This window comes from Cheilinus undulatus, linkage group 2, assembly GCF_018320785.1.
Source record: "Cheilinus undulatus linkage group 2, ASM1832078v1, whole genome shotgun sequence".
In the NCBI taxonomy this organism is placed as follows: Eukaryota; Metazoa; Chordata; class Actinopteri; order Labriformes; family Labridae; genus Cheilinus; species Cheilinus undulatus.
The window spans coordinates 17,539,972-17,556,544 of NC_054866.1; the positions used below are offsets into that span (position 1 = coordinate 17,539,972).

The following is a 16,573-nucleotide window of genomic DNA, read 5'->3' on the forward strand; positions in this document are numbered from 1 at the left end:
TACATGATAACATGTCTAACTGGAAGTTGGAAAAGTACACTTTTGTAAATCATATTGATCATTTACTGATAAATGCCCTGATGTATGTAACTCCTAGTAATTATTATAAATATTTTAAAATGTAATAAACATATAACTTTTATTGTTGGTTATCTTTTTCAAATTAAGACACTTTTTCCTTTGTTATATAAGGCTTTTAAAAGTACAAATGTATTGACTGAATTGAAATCCCAATCAAGCATCTAATAGGATAAATAATTATACCTCCAATTTAAAAAAACTTGAGGCACTGTGTAAAACCCCCCAAAACCCCAGACTACAGTGATTTACAAATCTCATAAATCCTTTTTTTTAATCTCGTCAAAGCACTAGTCTTGTGAGAACGCTAACCTCTTCCTCCATAACTGCATCAGCTCTTGCTGCTGCTTGTTTATGTCACGACTCTGCCGCGCCTGAAAGTACTGCCCCTCATAGCTGATTGGTCCTGTCACTTTCTAACTGGCCCTGAACGTTTCAGATGGGAGCTTTGCGAGATGGATTCGCCGGTGAGAAACAAGGAAACGGGCGTATCCATCTGCTTTGCAGGGTTAGCTCCTATCCAGACCACATCACTTTCGAGGAAGGCCTTGACCACTTCAACAAGACAACTATCACATCCATCACAACAGCATGGCTTCACAGAAGAAGAGTCCAGGTGTTGAACTGTCCCATCTTTGGCTCATCATAAAACAAAAAAATCCAGCCAAGAAGACCCGGGACTGATGAGCAGCTAGAATCCTTCATCAGACAAGAACAGGACAACATTCCTCTCCAAAAAAATCCAGCAACTGGTCCCATCACTCCTCTTCTTTAAACACCAGGCATTTACGGCCTGGTGTTTAAAGAAGAGGGGATGCTGCACAGTGGTAAACATGGCCCTGTCCCTACCTTTTTGAGATGTGTTGCTGCCATATATTTCATGATATGATGAAATGTCTCAACTTTGTTGGAATTGTGGATGTAGACAAGCAGCGCAAAATTTTAGATTACACAGGTGACACCCAAAATAAATATTTTCTCAGAGAATCAAGCTGTGTGACAGAGGAAAAAAGCTCTTTAGGCTTTCCTCTCTGGAGGAATGGCGCTGCGACATCTGCTGGTAAGCAAAGGATATCACACTATGGCAGCTATTCACTGACTTATCAGCATCTGGAGGCAATGAAACTTTTAACAACAAAAAGCTCTTTTTTAAATAGGGATGTAAAGTGTTTGAAGAGAGGTTAAGATAGGAAGTGACGAAACAAGAAAAAACACTGTTTCTACTGCAGATAAAACTTTTTTTTTATCACACAAGCAGACATGTAATTAAGTCTCAAAAAATAAATCATGAACAAAAAAATCTACAACAAATTCTGATGAAAATACAAGTCTGGATTTTAAATGATACCAGTTTTTAGATGTTAATTGTAATGGTTTTGTGGCCTTTCATGAGCTTTTAGCTGAACAGAATTTTGAGCAGCAGGATTTTCTCTCTGTCTCTCCTCAGGCTTTTTTCCCACGTGGATGACCCATTCCTGGATGACCCTCTACCCCGAGAGTTTGTCCTCTACCTGAGACCCAGTGGACCCCTTCAGAACCAACTCTCTCACTTCTGGCAGCAGAGCCGGGTCACATGTGGCAAAAACAAAGCCCACAACATCTTCCCTCACATCACGCTCTGCCAGTTCTTCATGGTGAGCTTTGAGCTAAATCTGCCGTTTTTTCTCAGTGAATTTATGTGGTTAAATGTAAACGAAATGTTTTCTAACTTTACTTTCCCATTTTAATTCCTTGTCTCATTTATCTAGTGTGCTGACCACAAAGTTGAAGCCTTATGTGAAGCCCTCCAGGCCACCGTCCAACAGTGGCGGGGTCGATTTCCAAGCCCTCTGCCTCTAGAGCTCTACACATCTTCCAACTTCATTGGCCTCTTTGTGGAGGAGCAGGTGGCTGAGGTCCTCAAGCAGTTTGCCGCTGACTTTGCAGCAGATGCTGCCAGGAAGGCAGGTGAGCAGCTCATCATCTTATTTACCAGGTGATGTTTGATGACCAACCAGAAGCAGAAAATGACAGGTCAGGAGGGAGGTCATGTTAAGTTATTTAAAATGCTCATTCAATCTGTCACTGCAGCCTTTTTTAAACACAACTAACTGCAAAACAGTAATTCAGGCAGCTAAGAGCCAGATCAGATTAGAGCCGTGCTTTTGGCCCTAATGCTCCATCACATTTCTATTTCATGGTAGAGAGACAGATTTTAGTGTCCAACAATATCAGTTGTACTTTCTTTGTTTTTAATGCTGCTTTTCCTTCTCCAGCTTTATTCCTTTGTAAAAAGAAAAAAAGATGGATTTTGATTATTTACTGGTAATTATTGGTTGTGCAATGAAATTAAAAGCTATATCTCATGTTTTTCCTCCAGAAGTCCATGTTGAGCCACACAAGAAGCAGCTCCATGTAACTCTGGCCTATAACTTCCCCTCCAATCACCTTCCCTCTCTGGAGAAACTGGCCAAGGGCATCGAGGTCAAGTTGGGCTGTGATTGGCTTGCAGTGTTGTTCTCCCGGGACATTCGTTTTGCAAATCATGAGGTTATGAATTTTTCCTCTTTTTAAGCTCTGCATTCCTGAAATTTTCCTGGCATTGTGTTATACATATGCGGTGCAAATATGTGGATCCATTCACTCTGAATTTATCCAGCGTTTTCCTGTCAGAATCCTGCTAGAAAATCTGTATGCAGTCAGGAATGGAAGCTGTGGATGTAAAAAAAGCCACATCACACAACTGATTTTAAGGAAGGGCTGAATTTCAAGCATTGTTGGCAGTGAAGTGTATGGGAGTGCAGAGTGTTCCACAGACAGAGATTTTAAGCTTCCAAAATTGGAAAACAGCGGTACTACGTTAAATAAAGACAAGCTCACAAGAGAATTGTATTCACGACTTTAAAAATGGAAATTAAACAAAGACTTTAAACGTTAAGGTATAAATCTCCACACTCTAAATACTGTATATAATGAGTTTTTTTCCTCAATAAGTAGATTAGTTCTATTTTATGCTAGAAAAGAAATATTTTAACTAATATAATAAAATTGAATTAAGTTGATGAAACATGAAAATAAATCTTGAAGTTACTATATATCTGACTTCAAACTATGTCTTATCCTGATTTAGCTCACTCATAGGAACTAAAGGACATCCCTGACAATCAAACTGTAAAGTGTTAGCACACATTTCATGAGCTGTGGTTGTATGTCATAAACAATTAACTTGTACAGTGTGAGAAGACATTCTACCACCACATTAATGAAATTGCACAGTTTTCATTTGTCCAAAATCAGATGTTTTGAGTAGCTGTTATGTTGAGCCCTCACCCAGTGCAGATATATGTGAAAGGCAAGTTCCTGAAAGTTCCAGGACCTGAATGCCCTAAACTTATCAAGATGAAATTCAGGAGTTAGCTCTAGTAAATAACCCTACTCCTGCTTGTTGTGTTTCTGCAGACCCTGCGTGTGATGTACCCCTACATGCCTCAGAACGATGACGAGCTGGAGCTGGTCCCTGGTGATTTTATCTTCATGTCTGCGGTGGATCAGGGTAGCACCAGTGAGGGCTGGGTGTACGGGACCTCTCTGGGGTCAGGGCTGTCTGGTCTGCTGCCTGAGAACTACGTCAGCTTGGCTGATGAGTCAGACACCTGGGTCTTTCACGGGTGAGCAGCAGAGCACCTCACACTGCTATAAAAGGTGCTATCACTTACCCTAACAAGACAAATATCCTCAGCATTTTCATACAAAATACAGTTGAAATACCTATTTAACTGAAGAGGAGTTTAAAGTAAGATTCTTATTGCGCTTTCATAATATTCTGCAACAACTTGTGTTTTGTGGTGATATGTGGATTGTAGTAATTTCACTGATAAATGCACCACAAGGTTTATAGTTCTGAATTCTTATGAGTTTAATCATAAGCCCTGCTGGTCATCAGCTGAAGCCTCATTGTTAATCGAGCATAATTCAATCACAGCTTATTCTCAAGATAAGGCAGTCCTTTGAAAAATAACTTCCTCCTCACTGATCCTGCTACACAAATGCTGCTTTCATAACACTGGTGCTGATAAAGGTTTGCCACTGGCACCCCAGCCTCCTCCTTTCTTCCCTAATGGTCACGGAGTGGCTAAACCAGGGAGCATCTCAATGGTGCTAGACATGCCTGTGACATCCATGGTAAAGGTATTCCTGACTAAATTGTGACCTCTTTTACCACAGCTCCCACTCCTTCTTCAGCTGTGGGCCCAGTGAAAGGACCAGCAAGGAAAGAGGGATGTTTGACGGACTGCTGGACAGCCGGCGCCCTGACAACACGAGTCCTGGGGACACACCTACCCTCAGTCTTATCTGTCATCCAATGCAGGTACCTCTGTGCAAAAAAATTGTTATAGTTTCAGCAATTAATGATGCACATTTTTGACCAGACTCTGACCATTTCTGATGCCCAGCAGGTCCTGCGGATCAGTGGGAGTCACTCTCGACAGCCAAAGAGGGCACTATTAGTCTGCCGGCATGGCGAGAGGATGGACGTGGTCTTTGGCAAACACTGGCTCTCCCTCTGCTCCGATAGTAAAGGTGAGATGTCTTACATTTTTTCTACTACTTCTGTAGGGCTACTTCATAGGATACACCATTTCTAGTGTATGCTTGCATTTCAACAGCAAGTCTCCAGTGCTACTCCAGTAAGCTCAGCTAAAGAAACATGCTAAGTTTATTTGCAACTGAAAAGAAGATGGATTGGCCAGATTTCCTGCCTGTCATCAGGATAACCCATCTTGCAAAACACCAGTCTAAATGATTTTGAAAGGACCTGACCAATCAGCGTCACTGGAGAAGAACAAGGTGATAGCTACAGGTGGGAGAAAGCTGGCGGCAATGACTGCTGCCCACGTAGCGATTAGCACAGATAAATCTACAGTATAGAAGCAGTTTTATGAAAACTGCACCACAGAAAAGATGTTTTTGCTCCCAATGTGCTTCAACATGAGTTCGTGATACTTACAGGTAGGGTTTGGTTGAACTGTAAGGTATTTGCAGTCACTTTCGCAAGTGTAGCGATTCACTTGGATTTAGCCATAGTGGCATTTTTTTAAGCGATTTGGACAGCATTTCTTTATTGAAGAGGGAGCAAAGGGCCACACAGAAAGTCTTTCCTGGTAAAGGTGATGTTTTTGCATTTTTGCTGAGTCCCAACCAGCCTTGGCATGAACGTTATCAATCTACTCCCTCCACCATTCAGGTAGCCTGCCCTCTGAGCATGTTTCTAATTGGAGTGGTGCATGCCTACCACCCTATTCTGCCTTGCCACTCTTATTGGTCCCTAAAAAATGTAACAGAGCATTCATCCAGTCACCTTCACGGAAACTTTTTGAAAAGTCCTGCCCCTTGATTGTGAAATATATCCATGCAATGGATATATGAAACAGTCATGTGTTGGGTCAGATTACTTCCAGCCCAAGTGAAGATAAACCAAGCTGAGCAACTCGGACAGGAAGAAAAACTGGAACATCAGAGAGCATTCAGTCAGAGGGATCATGGTGCATATGTATGTTAGGGGCTTTGGTGGTAACACAAAGGTCACTGAAGTTTACATAACCTCCCTCAAACCAAAACAAGAATGTGGTCTACTGTGGACTGTATCTACCTGAGGGAATTTTCTTCTTTCTCACACACCGTTATTTTCTGAAAGGGTGTTCTTTAGTTTAAAGACAAGATTGAATCCTGGTACCGTGGCAATCTTTGCCTTAACTGCCGAAAATGTCATTGTCAATTGCAGGGGTAGTTTGGCTTCATTTTTGTACAACAGAAGTATGTGAAGATGTATCATCAGTCTTTATATACAGTCAAAGTTTGCCCCATCTGACACCTGAGCCACCGTTCAGTTTGTTATCCAACATCCTTTGCTGTCTGTCCAGTGGTGTCTGTTGCAATCAGAGATCAGAGGAGAGAGATGTTGTGTTTTGTCATCGTGCAGGTAGATATGTCCGCTCCAATCTGAACATGCCTTCCAGTTTGCCTCTGTGGGGAGGACAGAGAGATTATGACATGGATGCTCCCATCACTGTGTTTGGATCCACACAGGCACGACTAGTAGGTATGTGGCCAGAGTAGATCTGAATGACACTTGCTGTTTTTGCCTTATATATTTTAAAAAGTATACATGTAGTGTATATGTGTTTTTGCAGGAGAGGCCCTGTTAGAGAGTAACACAGTGATAGACTTTGTGTACTGCTCTCCCTCTCTGCGCTGTGTTCAGACAGCACAAAACATCCTGAAAGGTAGGAAGAAAATTACTGGCCTCTGATCCTTCATCATTTATTAATTCCTTTATCCTAACTTCTTGAAATTGAACAAATGAGGCAGCCTGGGGCAAATGTGTAGACTGAATTTGTATGTGTTTTTGGGAACAGGCCTGCAACAGGATGGTAAGCTGAAGGTGCGAGTGGAACCGGGGCTTTTTGAGTGGACAAAGTGGGTTTCTGGGAATTTGCTGCCTGCATGGATACCTCCTACTGACCTGGCTGCCGCCAACTTCAGTGTTGACACGTCATACAGGTCTGAAAAACACACTTTTTGTTATTAACACTCAGCCTCTTAAATGCAGATGTCACCTGCAAGATAGCTCATTATCTTAAAAGGTTGTTGTGATTTTCCTTTGAATTAAGAAAAATGTAAGTATAGGTTTAAGCAAAGGTAAGGGCTACCTGCAGAGCGTTTCCGCCTGATGCAACTCCGACGGTGCCATTTGGGTAGCTGCAGGGTCATCAGCCTGGAGCCACCCTTTATTGATGTTTTGCTACATTATTCCCGGAACATCCCGGGGTGGTGGAGCCAACGGTAGGGACGTCTCCCTACCGGCCCCTGCAGCTACCTCTAGGACCCTCTCTCCCCACGCCCTATCCTTCCTTCTCAGCCAAAGCTAGAAGCTCGCTCTTTCCTCCTCCTCTGCCAAATCCTTGGATGCCTTTTTCAGCTTTGGCCCGATCACTGCCAGGTTCCTCAGGAGGCACTTGATGGAAGCTCCAATAAACCCTCTGCAGCCAACCTCCACAGGGCAGATGCTTGTTGACCATCCCGCCTCTCGACACTCAGCTGCCAGCTGGTTGTATTTGTCCTTCTTCCTTTCGTAAGCTGTCTCCATTCCTCCCTCCCAAGGGACGGTGAGCTCTGCCATGATCACTGCTCGGGCTAACGGGGACCACAGTATGATGTCTGGTCTCAGAGAAGTTGTAGTTATCTCTATACATAGCATTTGGGGTGCATTTTTAGCTCAGCCGGTTGTGTCCGTGTACAATGGCTATAGATTTCTCATAGGTTAATCTGCCAAACATGACACTCTAAATTTCTGAGAGGGCTCTGGCTCAAGATAGTTTGGCTACAGATCAGATCTCTGACAGCCGCTCTCACAGACCAATCATCTGAGACGCTGTCTCTTTCAGAATAAAAATGTAATTTGCAACACATTTCCAGTTTTAGATTTTTTTTAATTCAGCTTTATTCATAAACAAAGTCTGGCACTTACACTCTTGAAATGACCACACTGCAACCATTACAGAAAGAAACATTTCATAAATAAAACAAAGAAAAAGGTCAGAGGTCTAATTCAGGATAAAATTCTGTATAGACCCATTTTAGCAAAAGTAACACAAACGGTGGGTAGCTTTAGTGGTGTTAGCTTCAGCTAAAGCTAATATAGCTGAGCCAGCTATGGAATTATTGTACTGCATAAGTTAGCTTTAGTAATGTAAGCTTTAGCAAACATTGCTAATACAAAGTCTTTGTAATTTAACCCGAGTTAAATGCATATAAAAGACACCGCTCTTAGTTGTAATTGAGTCATCATTAAGGATAACACACCAAAAACTACCACAGACCTGTGTCTTTCAGCAAAACCAATTTTTATCTGAAGAAAGTCACAAAAATGATCATGCTTTTAATGGTCACATTCCTTGTTGCAATAATAACAATAATGTTGTTAATTTCCATCTGTACTTTTTAAGGTAATCGCTTTGGATTAATAATTTTCATCATAACATTAATCCCATGTTATTAGATATCTGTTTTATTGGGTCTCTCCTCAAAATTAAACTAGCATAAACCAGAGGATCTTGCCCCCTCATCCCCCTCAAACACACCCCTGCACCCCCTCCCCTTCACTCATAGCAGCTCATCCGTTTTGCCTCTTTGTCTTCCTCTCTGGTTTTCTTCTTTAGTGTTACCATCAGTAGCCTGTCTTTTATTAAATCACCGTAAAATATATGTTGTCTTTATGTATTTATTTATACCCACAATCTAATTTTAAAACAGCTGATCTGCGCCAGAATGTTGAACAACATCAATAAATTCCTGATCAGAACCAGCTTGGGACCTTCATGAAGTTTTATCATAAATTCACAAACTAAACGTTGGTAGAAGTAAATGTTTGACAAGAGAGGTTTCACAATAACGAGTGACAGGCACGATGAGAGTTTCTGTGCTGCAAATAGATGCGAGAGAGAGGGAGAGCAAGAGAGCGAGTGGACACTATGCACACTTAATTGATCACGGATGACACTGATTTCCAAAAAAAGATACCTTTAAGGTTACTTTACTAATGTGTGACGACCAGGTAAAGTTTGTTTGGTCAACATTGTATATGCATTACCTGGATTATATTTATCATACAAACACCGGACTGATGCTCAGAGAGAGAAGAAAACAATGCTCAGTGAGTGAGGCCCCCCACGGTGATGAGGCCCTACGCGCTATGCGTAGTTTGCTTATAGGCAGGGCACTCTGTGAGATTGGCTGCCAGAGATGTGCGGTCTGTGGCCAGACTGTCTTGGAGGGCATTTCCTTTGTCTGTTTAATAATATTAAAAGGAATACAGAGCTTTATGGTTAGTCTGCATGTGGCAGTCAAATTCTGCCTAAACATGGGAGGAAAAACATATGCTCTCCACTTCTCTATTTCATGAAACTGCCATCTTGCCTCTACTGCGTGCTAGAAAGCAAGGTGACAATTGCTGTCTGGTGCTGAGATGCACTAGTAACAGAATAGAAAACCAAAACTATAAGGATGAAAACAGAAAGAAAGAGTCAAGTGGAAGCTAGCAGTATGGCTCGAGTTCAAAAAGAAACATACTAGAAAAAGACACTGACATAAACAATCCTTTTAGGCCCACATACTGTATGCTCATATTGCATTTGCAGCTCCTTTATCTGTACACTGATTGTTTCTGTCATGCGTGTGCTGTAGATGTTTGCACAGTGTACATTTCACATGCTCAGTCTACAGATATTGCTGTCTGCACCACAGAGACTTCCTCTTTTCCACAGTGTTGAAGTATCTAAACATACTTTTATGTATTTGCCCTCATTACATGTTTGATGGTTGGTGTTTGTATCCATACAGACCTCTGATCCCGGTCAACAAGCTCTCTGTGTCTGAACCCTATGAGACCTACATGAGCCGCAGCTACCAAGTGACCAAAGACATCCTGTCAGACTGCAAAAACACTGGTAAGAAACAATGCAGAGCTACCACAGTGTCTGGAGGAGTTTTTGAGCTTATGTAAGGCTGGCCATACACAAGACCAGTGGTTCTTAAACTTTTTTTTTGTCCCAGGCACACCTAGGATCAAGCCAAAATCTCAAGGCACACAATATTTATATCCAGATCGGGCCCAAAATATGGCTTAAGGCATTTAGTGTGTAGCAAGCCTAAGCTAACTTTTACCTCATTGTTTTACTTCCTTATGTGTTTGCTTTGTGCTGATGTTGCATCCCGTCTGGGTGTCCACTCTCTATGTAGGAAACAACGTGCTGATTGTAGCCCACGCATCTTCTTTGGAGGCTTGCACACGCCAGCTGCAGGGCCGCAGCCCACAGAACGTCAAGGATTTCATCCAAGTAGTTAGAAAGGTCTGTTCAGAGCATATCCTTTTTAAAATCTATTCTATGAGATTTTCTTTCCTTTTGTCTGTCTCTTTTAATCCTGACTATTCAGAATTACATCCATCTGGTTTAGCTCCTCTCCCCATGCCCACTTGTGTTCGAAAAAGTCTAGAGAAAGTGTCTGACAATTAAGGGGAAAAAAATCTGTTTTTACTTGATAATTTGGCAACAGTTTGAAACAACTAGCTTATAAGCTTGCACATGAATTGTATATTGGCTCTTTATAATTCATTAATGCAGTTAATGTAGCTACAGTGTAAGTGATGAAAGCATTGGAGCATGTCAAAACTGCCCCATTTTTCATCAAAAACATTTGGCTATGACTATAAATTGATGAAATGTGGGTCACTTTTTGTTGTTAGAGGTGGTGGGTCAAGATCAGTTGAGAACCACTGTCTTTTAGTATCTCTGGTTGGATGGGTTCTACTGCTGGTTCAGCCAGGTTGACACCCTGTTGACTAGGTCATACCCAAAACAGTTGTAAAAAATCCAAAACAAATGGATTATGAAAACGCTGCTGAGATAACTACTTAAAAATTCAGATTTTGAATAAGTTTAGCAAAAGGAAATATGGATCTACATCTTACAATTCCACTTCATTGTGCAAAATGTAAATTAAAACAAAATGCAGTGATTTACAAATCTCATAAACCATATTTTTTCACAATAGGACCTGAACAACATATCAGATGTTGAAACATTTTACCATTTCATTAAAAATATAAGCTCATTTTGAATTTGATGGCAGCAGCACATCTCAGAAAAGTAGGGACAGGGCAACAAAAGGCTGGAAAAGTAAGTAGTATGAAAAACAGCCGTAGGAGCTTTTTGCAACTATTAAAGGTGCAGTGTGTAATATTTAGCCTAGTAGCATTTAGCAAAACAAGCTTGGTTAAAATGAAACATAACATTTATAAGTAGATTGATCTAAATTAGTGTTGACATCTGATAACACATTTTTTAAACTTATGTTTTAAATTAACTCAGAATAAGCCTTTTATTCATACATAGGGAGGGTCCCCTCCAAGGACGCTGCCATCTTGGATTTTTGCAGTTTGCCTGTTTCTATGGCACCATAGAAGCAACCAAATAACAGTTAAGCATGTATTGATTTTTAAACTTCACTGGTTCCCACAGTTATCACTAGAGAAATGATCATCACACTCCAGAATTGACTGTTAGATGTTGATAGTCCCAATTTTACACACTGCACCTTTAAGGACAATATGAGATCTTTGGGCCCTCTGACAGCGCTGCATTAAAAACAGATAGGGCAGGAAACACTGTACCATCCACAAATTAAAGTTAAAGCTGTATCAAAGAAGAAGACATACTGTATGTGAACACAGTCTGGAAAACTGCAATCTTTGTTGGACTAAAGCCCATTTAAAATGGACTGAGACAGAATTGAAAATTGTTCTGTGGTCAGATTATTTAAAATCTAAATTCTTTTTTTAAACCGTGAATGTTGTGGGGGGAGCCATGCTGCTTGTCCCCAGCCCACTGCCCAAAAGCCTGCATCCCTGATGGTATGGGGTTGTATTAGAGTCTATGGTTTGGGAAGCTTACACATCTAGAAAGGCTTGTTGCCATGCCCCTACTTTTTTGAGATGTATTGCTGCCATCAAGTTAAAAAATGAGCTGATATATTTCATGAAATGTTAAAATGTCTCAGTTTCAACATTTGATATGTTGTTCATATGCTATTGAAATACAGTACCGGTTTATGAAATGTGTAAGTCATTGCATTCAGTTTTTATTTGCATTTACATCGCGCCACAACTTTTCTGAATTGGGTTCTATATAAATGTAGTCCCTGTACAGCTACTCCAAATAGAAAATTGGGTCATAAATGTGTAAATAATTTTTAACAACTTTAAAAATGTTTATTTTAAATGTAAAATTGGACTTTTAAAGACAGCATTTTGTGGAAAATTGAAGATTTCATTTTTTTGCCATTCCTTAATGGCTCTTTTTAAACCATGTGTTTCTGTGTTGTCTTTTCACTGACTGTTTTTTCTTTTTTACAATAACCAGTAATTTATGATCTTGGTCCTCAGATCCCTTACCTGGGCTTCTGCTCCTGTGAGGAACAGGGAGACACAGGCGTGTGGCAGTTAGTGGACCCTCCCATCCTTCCCCTCACACATGGACCAAACCACAGCTTTGACTGGAGAGAGACACTTCTACAAGAATGACCCCCGCCTGGTCCATCCAGCCTGATCGTACTGTACTCTAACAGAGACGAGTTTCAGGCCAGCACCCCACCGAAAAAAGTGGATCCTCTCTGATTTTAGCCTCAAAGAGGTTCCCTGCCTGAGGATGAGGAACTGAGAGTCAACTGGGGCATCTGAGCAAAGTCCTGAAACTAAGGCTAGTTTCCAATATTTGGCAAATGTTAGAAATCAAATTTTAATGCAAGTGATTTTTGACAGTATAAGGGAGAAGTTAGTTTGGATTCAGCTGCTCTGAAAGCTGGCTAAATGCCGTTGCAGTCTCAGAACGTTTTATGAATTCAGCATGTTCTATAGTGTGTGTTACGTGAAAAGGTTGAAATATTTGAATGTATAACATGAAGAGTGCAGAACTGCCATCTCATGTGATATTGAAATAGTGACATTTAAACAAAGTAAAAGTAGTAAATGTAGATTTTTTTTTTCTGCACGAATTTGACAGATTTTATTGCCAACTGAAAAGGTAGGTTGAATTTCACTGTAGTTCATGAAGATAAACTGTACAATTTCTGATCATACCAGCTGGTTCACCCGCTTTTTGAGAAGCCTGTAGAGGACCACATTGACTTCTGCTTATACTTACATCATTCTTGGTTTAAAGTTGGTGTTAAAACACAAAAAACTGTGGCTGTTTCAAATAATTTTTCAACAACCTTTGTTATGTTATGCAGAAAAGTACTGGGTAGCTATAAAAAGAAATCATTGTCAGGGTTAAAATCAAAGATTGTGCTCAAGTAGTGGACAGGGTGATGCCTTTTCCCCTGAAGTACAGATTGTTTTGGTATCAACATTTCAACTTTAATAAGTCATGCTTCAAAGAGCATATTTCAGCAATAATCCAGAAACTCTAGGAAAAATGTCATAGGCTTTTTGTTGGTGGGACTGACAAGATGCTAATTTCTTGGTTGGCCCATAAAGCATCATCCCAGTAGCACTTTATTTAACTCTGCATGAGACCATTATCTATTAAATTAAAACTGAAGATAATTTGATACTAATTAGAGTACAGACACTGATGAAGAGAATGTTTAAGGCGATAAATCGAATGAAAATTGGGATTATCACTTTTTAAAATATAGCTGTCTCCCCCTGCTGGTCTTCCACACCATTAATGGCAGTGGAAGTTCAGAACTCTTCAGCTATGGGATCAGCAGAGAGTTGGTTTTACACACCATGCACCTTAGCAGTCCTTGACCCCACTCCGTGATTTCAGGTGGTTTATGACTGAGTTGCTGTTATTCCTAAACGCTTCCACTTTCTAATAACATCACTTACAGTTGACTGTGAAATATCCAGCAAGGATGAAATTTCACAAACGGTCTTATTGCAAAGGTGGCATACATCACAGTACCACGCTTTACGTCCCTAAGCACTCAGAACGACCCATTTTGTATCGCTAATGTTTGTAAAAAGAGACTGCAGGGCTAGGTGCTTAATTTTTTACGCCTGTGGCAACGGGTCTGACTGAAACATCTGAATTAGATAATTAACAGGTGTGGCCAAATACTTTTGTCTTTATAGTGTATTATTAAATTCATACCTGAGGTTCTAATTAAAGGATAGTCAGCCCATATTGTCCTGTTGTCGATACACAGTGACAAGTCCACAATCTTCTTTGTTCTTTTTATTTTCTGAGCACAGACCGCTAGCATCACACTAAACAATTCTGCTATAGCTAACTGCCTCGCTCAGTTTCAAAGACAGCAGATAACATCGTTATGACGTCATCCTATAATGTCAGAATCACACTTGTAGTGTGGCCAGTCTGTTGGTAAAGATAGGACAAGATTATTGGTGCATAGTCCGACATGTTGCCATGGTAAAAGACAAAATAAAAAAGTGTCGTCTCATCTGACCGTTAAGTGTTCATCAGGGACTCTCATGATTCTCCAAACATAATGTGACCCCATGTGACATCTTGTCTCTAGTTTAGCACCGTATGTAGCATATCCATTGCAGCAGGGTCTTCTAACATTTATGTATTGTTTGTAATGAAAATAAACAGACACTTTAACAGCACAACCTGCACTAGAGACAATCATACAGTAGCTTGTGATTCTGGTTCGGCATTTATATAAGTGTGCATTTGTTAAAGTTGGTGAAGGGTTCAGAGGGGCTGTAAATATATTTTTTTAAAGAAAAGTCTTCCTGCTGCACTTTTTCAAAATGTATTTAAAAAGATGGATAATAACTTCTTTCAGCATGCAAGGATTTATTTATGCTCAAAATCTCAGGTGTTGAATGCATTCAAGACATGAACGTTTATGCGGCTTCAAAAAGTTTTAAATTGCTTCAGTGACTATGTTGTTGTGACAGAGACTGATATGAAAAATGTTGCTATCTTTGTCTTTTAAGAACCAAAAGTGACCATACTTTAATGCCAGGGTTGTTCCTGTTTAGTCACTTTCCAGATTTAGAGGTAAAAGCTGCTGTATAGCCCATTTTTTACTGTATTTTGAACAATAATTTAAAGAAGAAAAAAATTTTCCCATTGTGGGACTTTTAATACTATCTCTTCAGACCTGAAATGTATGGAGGAAACTTTTACTAAAGTAATAATGAGTTAGAAAGATTTCTTCACACATGCAAAAAAAAAAAACTCAAATATTTCATGTTATTTTTGGGTTAACATGACACAATCAGCCACAGCAAGCAATTTTCAGATACAATTACTGTATGTGAATGAGAGCGGGTGAAGATGTTTATATACTGTGACTGGCACAACAGTGGTTCATGCAATAGAATGCTTCATTATGTTTTCTGTATATTCTCCTGTCTCTTTTGTTACACTAGGGATGCAAAATATCATGGGAACAATATTGGTGTGGCAGGTATGACATCAGCCTATATCTGCAGTAAATATCAGCCCATATCTGCTGTGAATATTTACCCATATCTGCTATAGATATTGGCCCATATCTACAGTAAATAGTAGTCCACGTGTGCTGATAATATTTGACCATATCTGTTATGAATATTTGCCCATATCTGCTGTTATAATGGCCGATATCTTCAATAAATAGCAGCCCATATCTGCTTTTAATATCTGCCCTTATCTGCTGTAGATACTGGCCAGTATCTGCATTTAAAATCAGCCAATATATGCAGAAAATATCAACCCATATCTGCAATAAATATCAGCCCATATTGCTGTAAATATCAGCCAATATCAACTGAAGATATTGGCCAATATCTGCTGCACATGTTTTCCCATATCTGCAGTTAAAATCTGGCAATATATGTGGTAAATATCTCCCTATATCTGCAATAAATATCCCCCCATATTGCTGTGAATATTGCCCTGTATCTGCTGTAGATACTGGCCAATATCTGCTGCACATTTTGTCCCATATTTGGGGTAAATATCAGCCCATATGTGCTTAGTGTACTGAAGGACTGATTTTGTTCTTTGTTCATACTTAAACTTTAAATTGTGCTTTAAAGACTGAAGTTTTAGGTTTGAAATGCATTCTCTATATCAGTATTGATGTCAGTACAACTTTGTGAACATGTCAGATATTGGCAGAAATCTAATACCATACATCCTGTGTTTGTCCTGTGAATTGTCAAATTAAGTGCTGTTAGTCATATTTTAGATACTTTCTCAAGGCTTAAAATACTGGAAATATATGACTTATTGAACTGCCAATAAAATACTAATAGACTGGTGTTACTCATCCGGGATAGTTAATTTTAGATTTCTGGATGGCAATAGGTAGCCAATCTGGTGGCCAAAAGATCATATCCTCTCTGCAACAATGTTTCTGTGACATCATGATCAGGCTTATGTAGTGTAATAGTCTAGGTCGTTTGTCATGTAAACAGAATTTATAGAAAGCATTCTTATTTAATTGAAGTGACTTAAAGACAAACATGATGTAGCTATGGCAGCAGTTTCATCAGAAAGAGACAGCATTTCTTCATTGGAAGAAGAGTTAAAAGCCACACTGAAAGCTTTTCTTTCAGTGTATCATAGAAATAAAGTTTATGATATGGTGTGTTTATGTAAATTATTACAGCAGCATAAGTAGGGAGCATGTGAGAAAACAAGGAAGCCATTTTGTTCCTACTATCTTCATTGTCTGAACACAACGCCAAATTGATGTACAGCAGTTTAAGATACTTCTTTTGAAATCTGTTGAATTGTCATTTCACATAAATTGTGTCTGTAGGCTTAATGTACATTTATGATCATTTGAATTTGTATTCTGTTGTATTTAAAGTGTGAAGGGGAGAAGTAAGAACCATGTCAGTCAATGTATGTGATAACAGTGCTTATTGGAATTTTGCTTTTGTTTTGACTGAAATCTGAATAAAATATTTTTTTACATAGCAACAACT

At 39.7% G+C, this 16,573-nt stretch overlaps 1 protein-coding gene across 3 annotated transcripts in view; it reads left to right on the top strand.

Annotated features, from left to right (window-relative positions):
* LOC121524842 (ubiquitin-associated and SH3 domain-containing protein B-like) overlaps window positions 1–16,573 on the top strand; it is a 62,917-nt gene extending 46,344 nt beyond the window's left edge. The window contains exons 3-14 of one of the 3 annotated variants that reach the window (XM_041810364.1): window positions 1,526–1,712; window positions 1,827–2,025; window positions 2,438–2,607; window positions 3,517–3,725; window positions 4,282–4,426; window positions 4,512–4,638; window positions 6,038–6,157; window positions 6,249–6,341; window positions 6,474–6,618; window positions 9,457–9,563; window positions 9,856–9,965; window positions 12,059–16,573. In XM_041810364.1, the coding sequence (XP_041666298.1) occupies window positions 1,526–1,712; window positions 1,827–2,025; window positions 2,438–2,607; window positions 3,517–3,725; window positions 4,282–4,426; window positions 4,512–4,638; window positions 6,038–6,157; window positions 6,249–6,341; window positions 6,474–6,618; window positions 9,457–9,563; window positions 9,856–9,965; window positions 12,059–12,196 (1,750 nt within the window). In that variant the 3' untranslated portion in view covers window positions 12,197–16,573. The remainder of the gene's footprint in view (window positions 1–1,525; window positions 1,713–1,826; window positions 2,026–2,437; window positions 2,608–3,516; window positions 3,726–4,281; window positions 4,427–4,511; window positions 4,639–6,037; window positions 6,158–6,248; window positions 6,342–6,473; window positions 6,619–9,456; window positions 9,564–9,855; window positions 9,966–12,058) is intronic. The other 2 variants (XM_041810372.1, XM_041810380.1) reach the window with 2 other exon arrangements.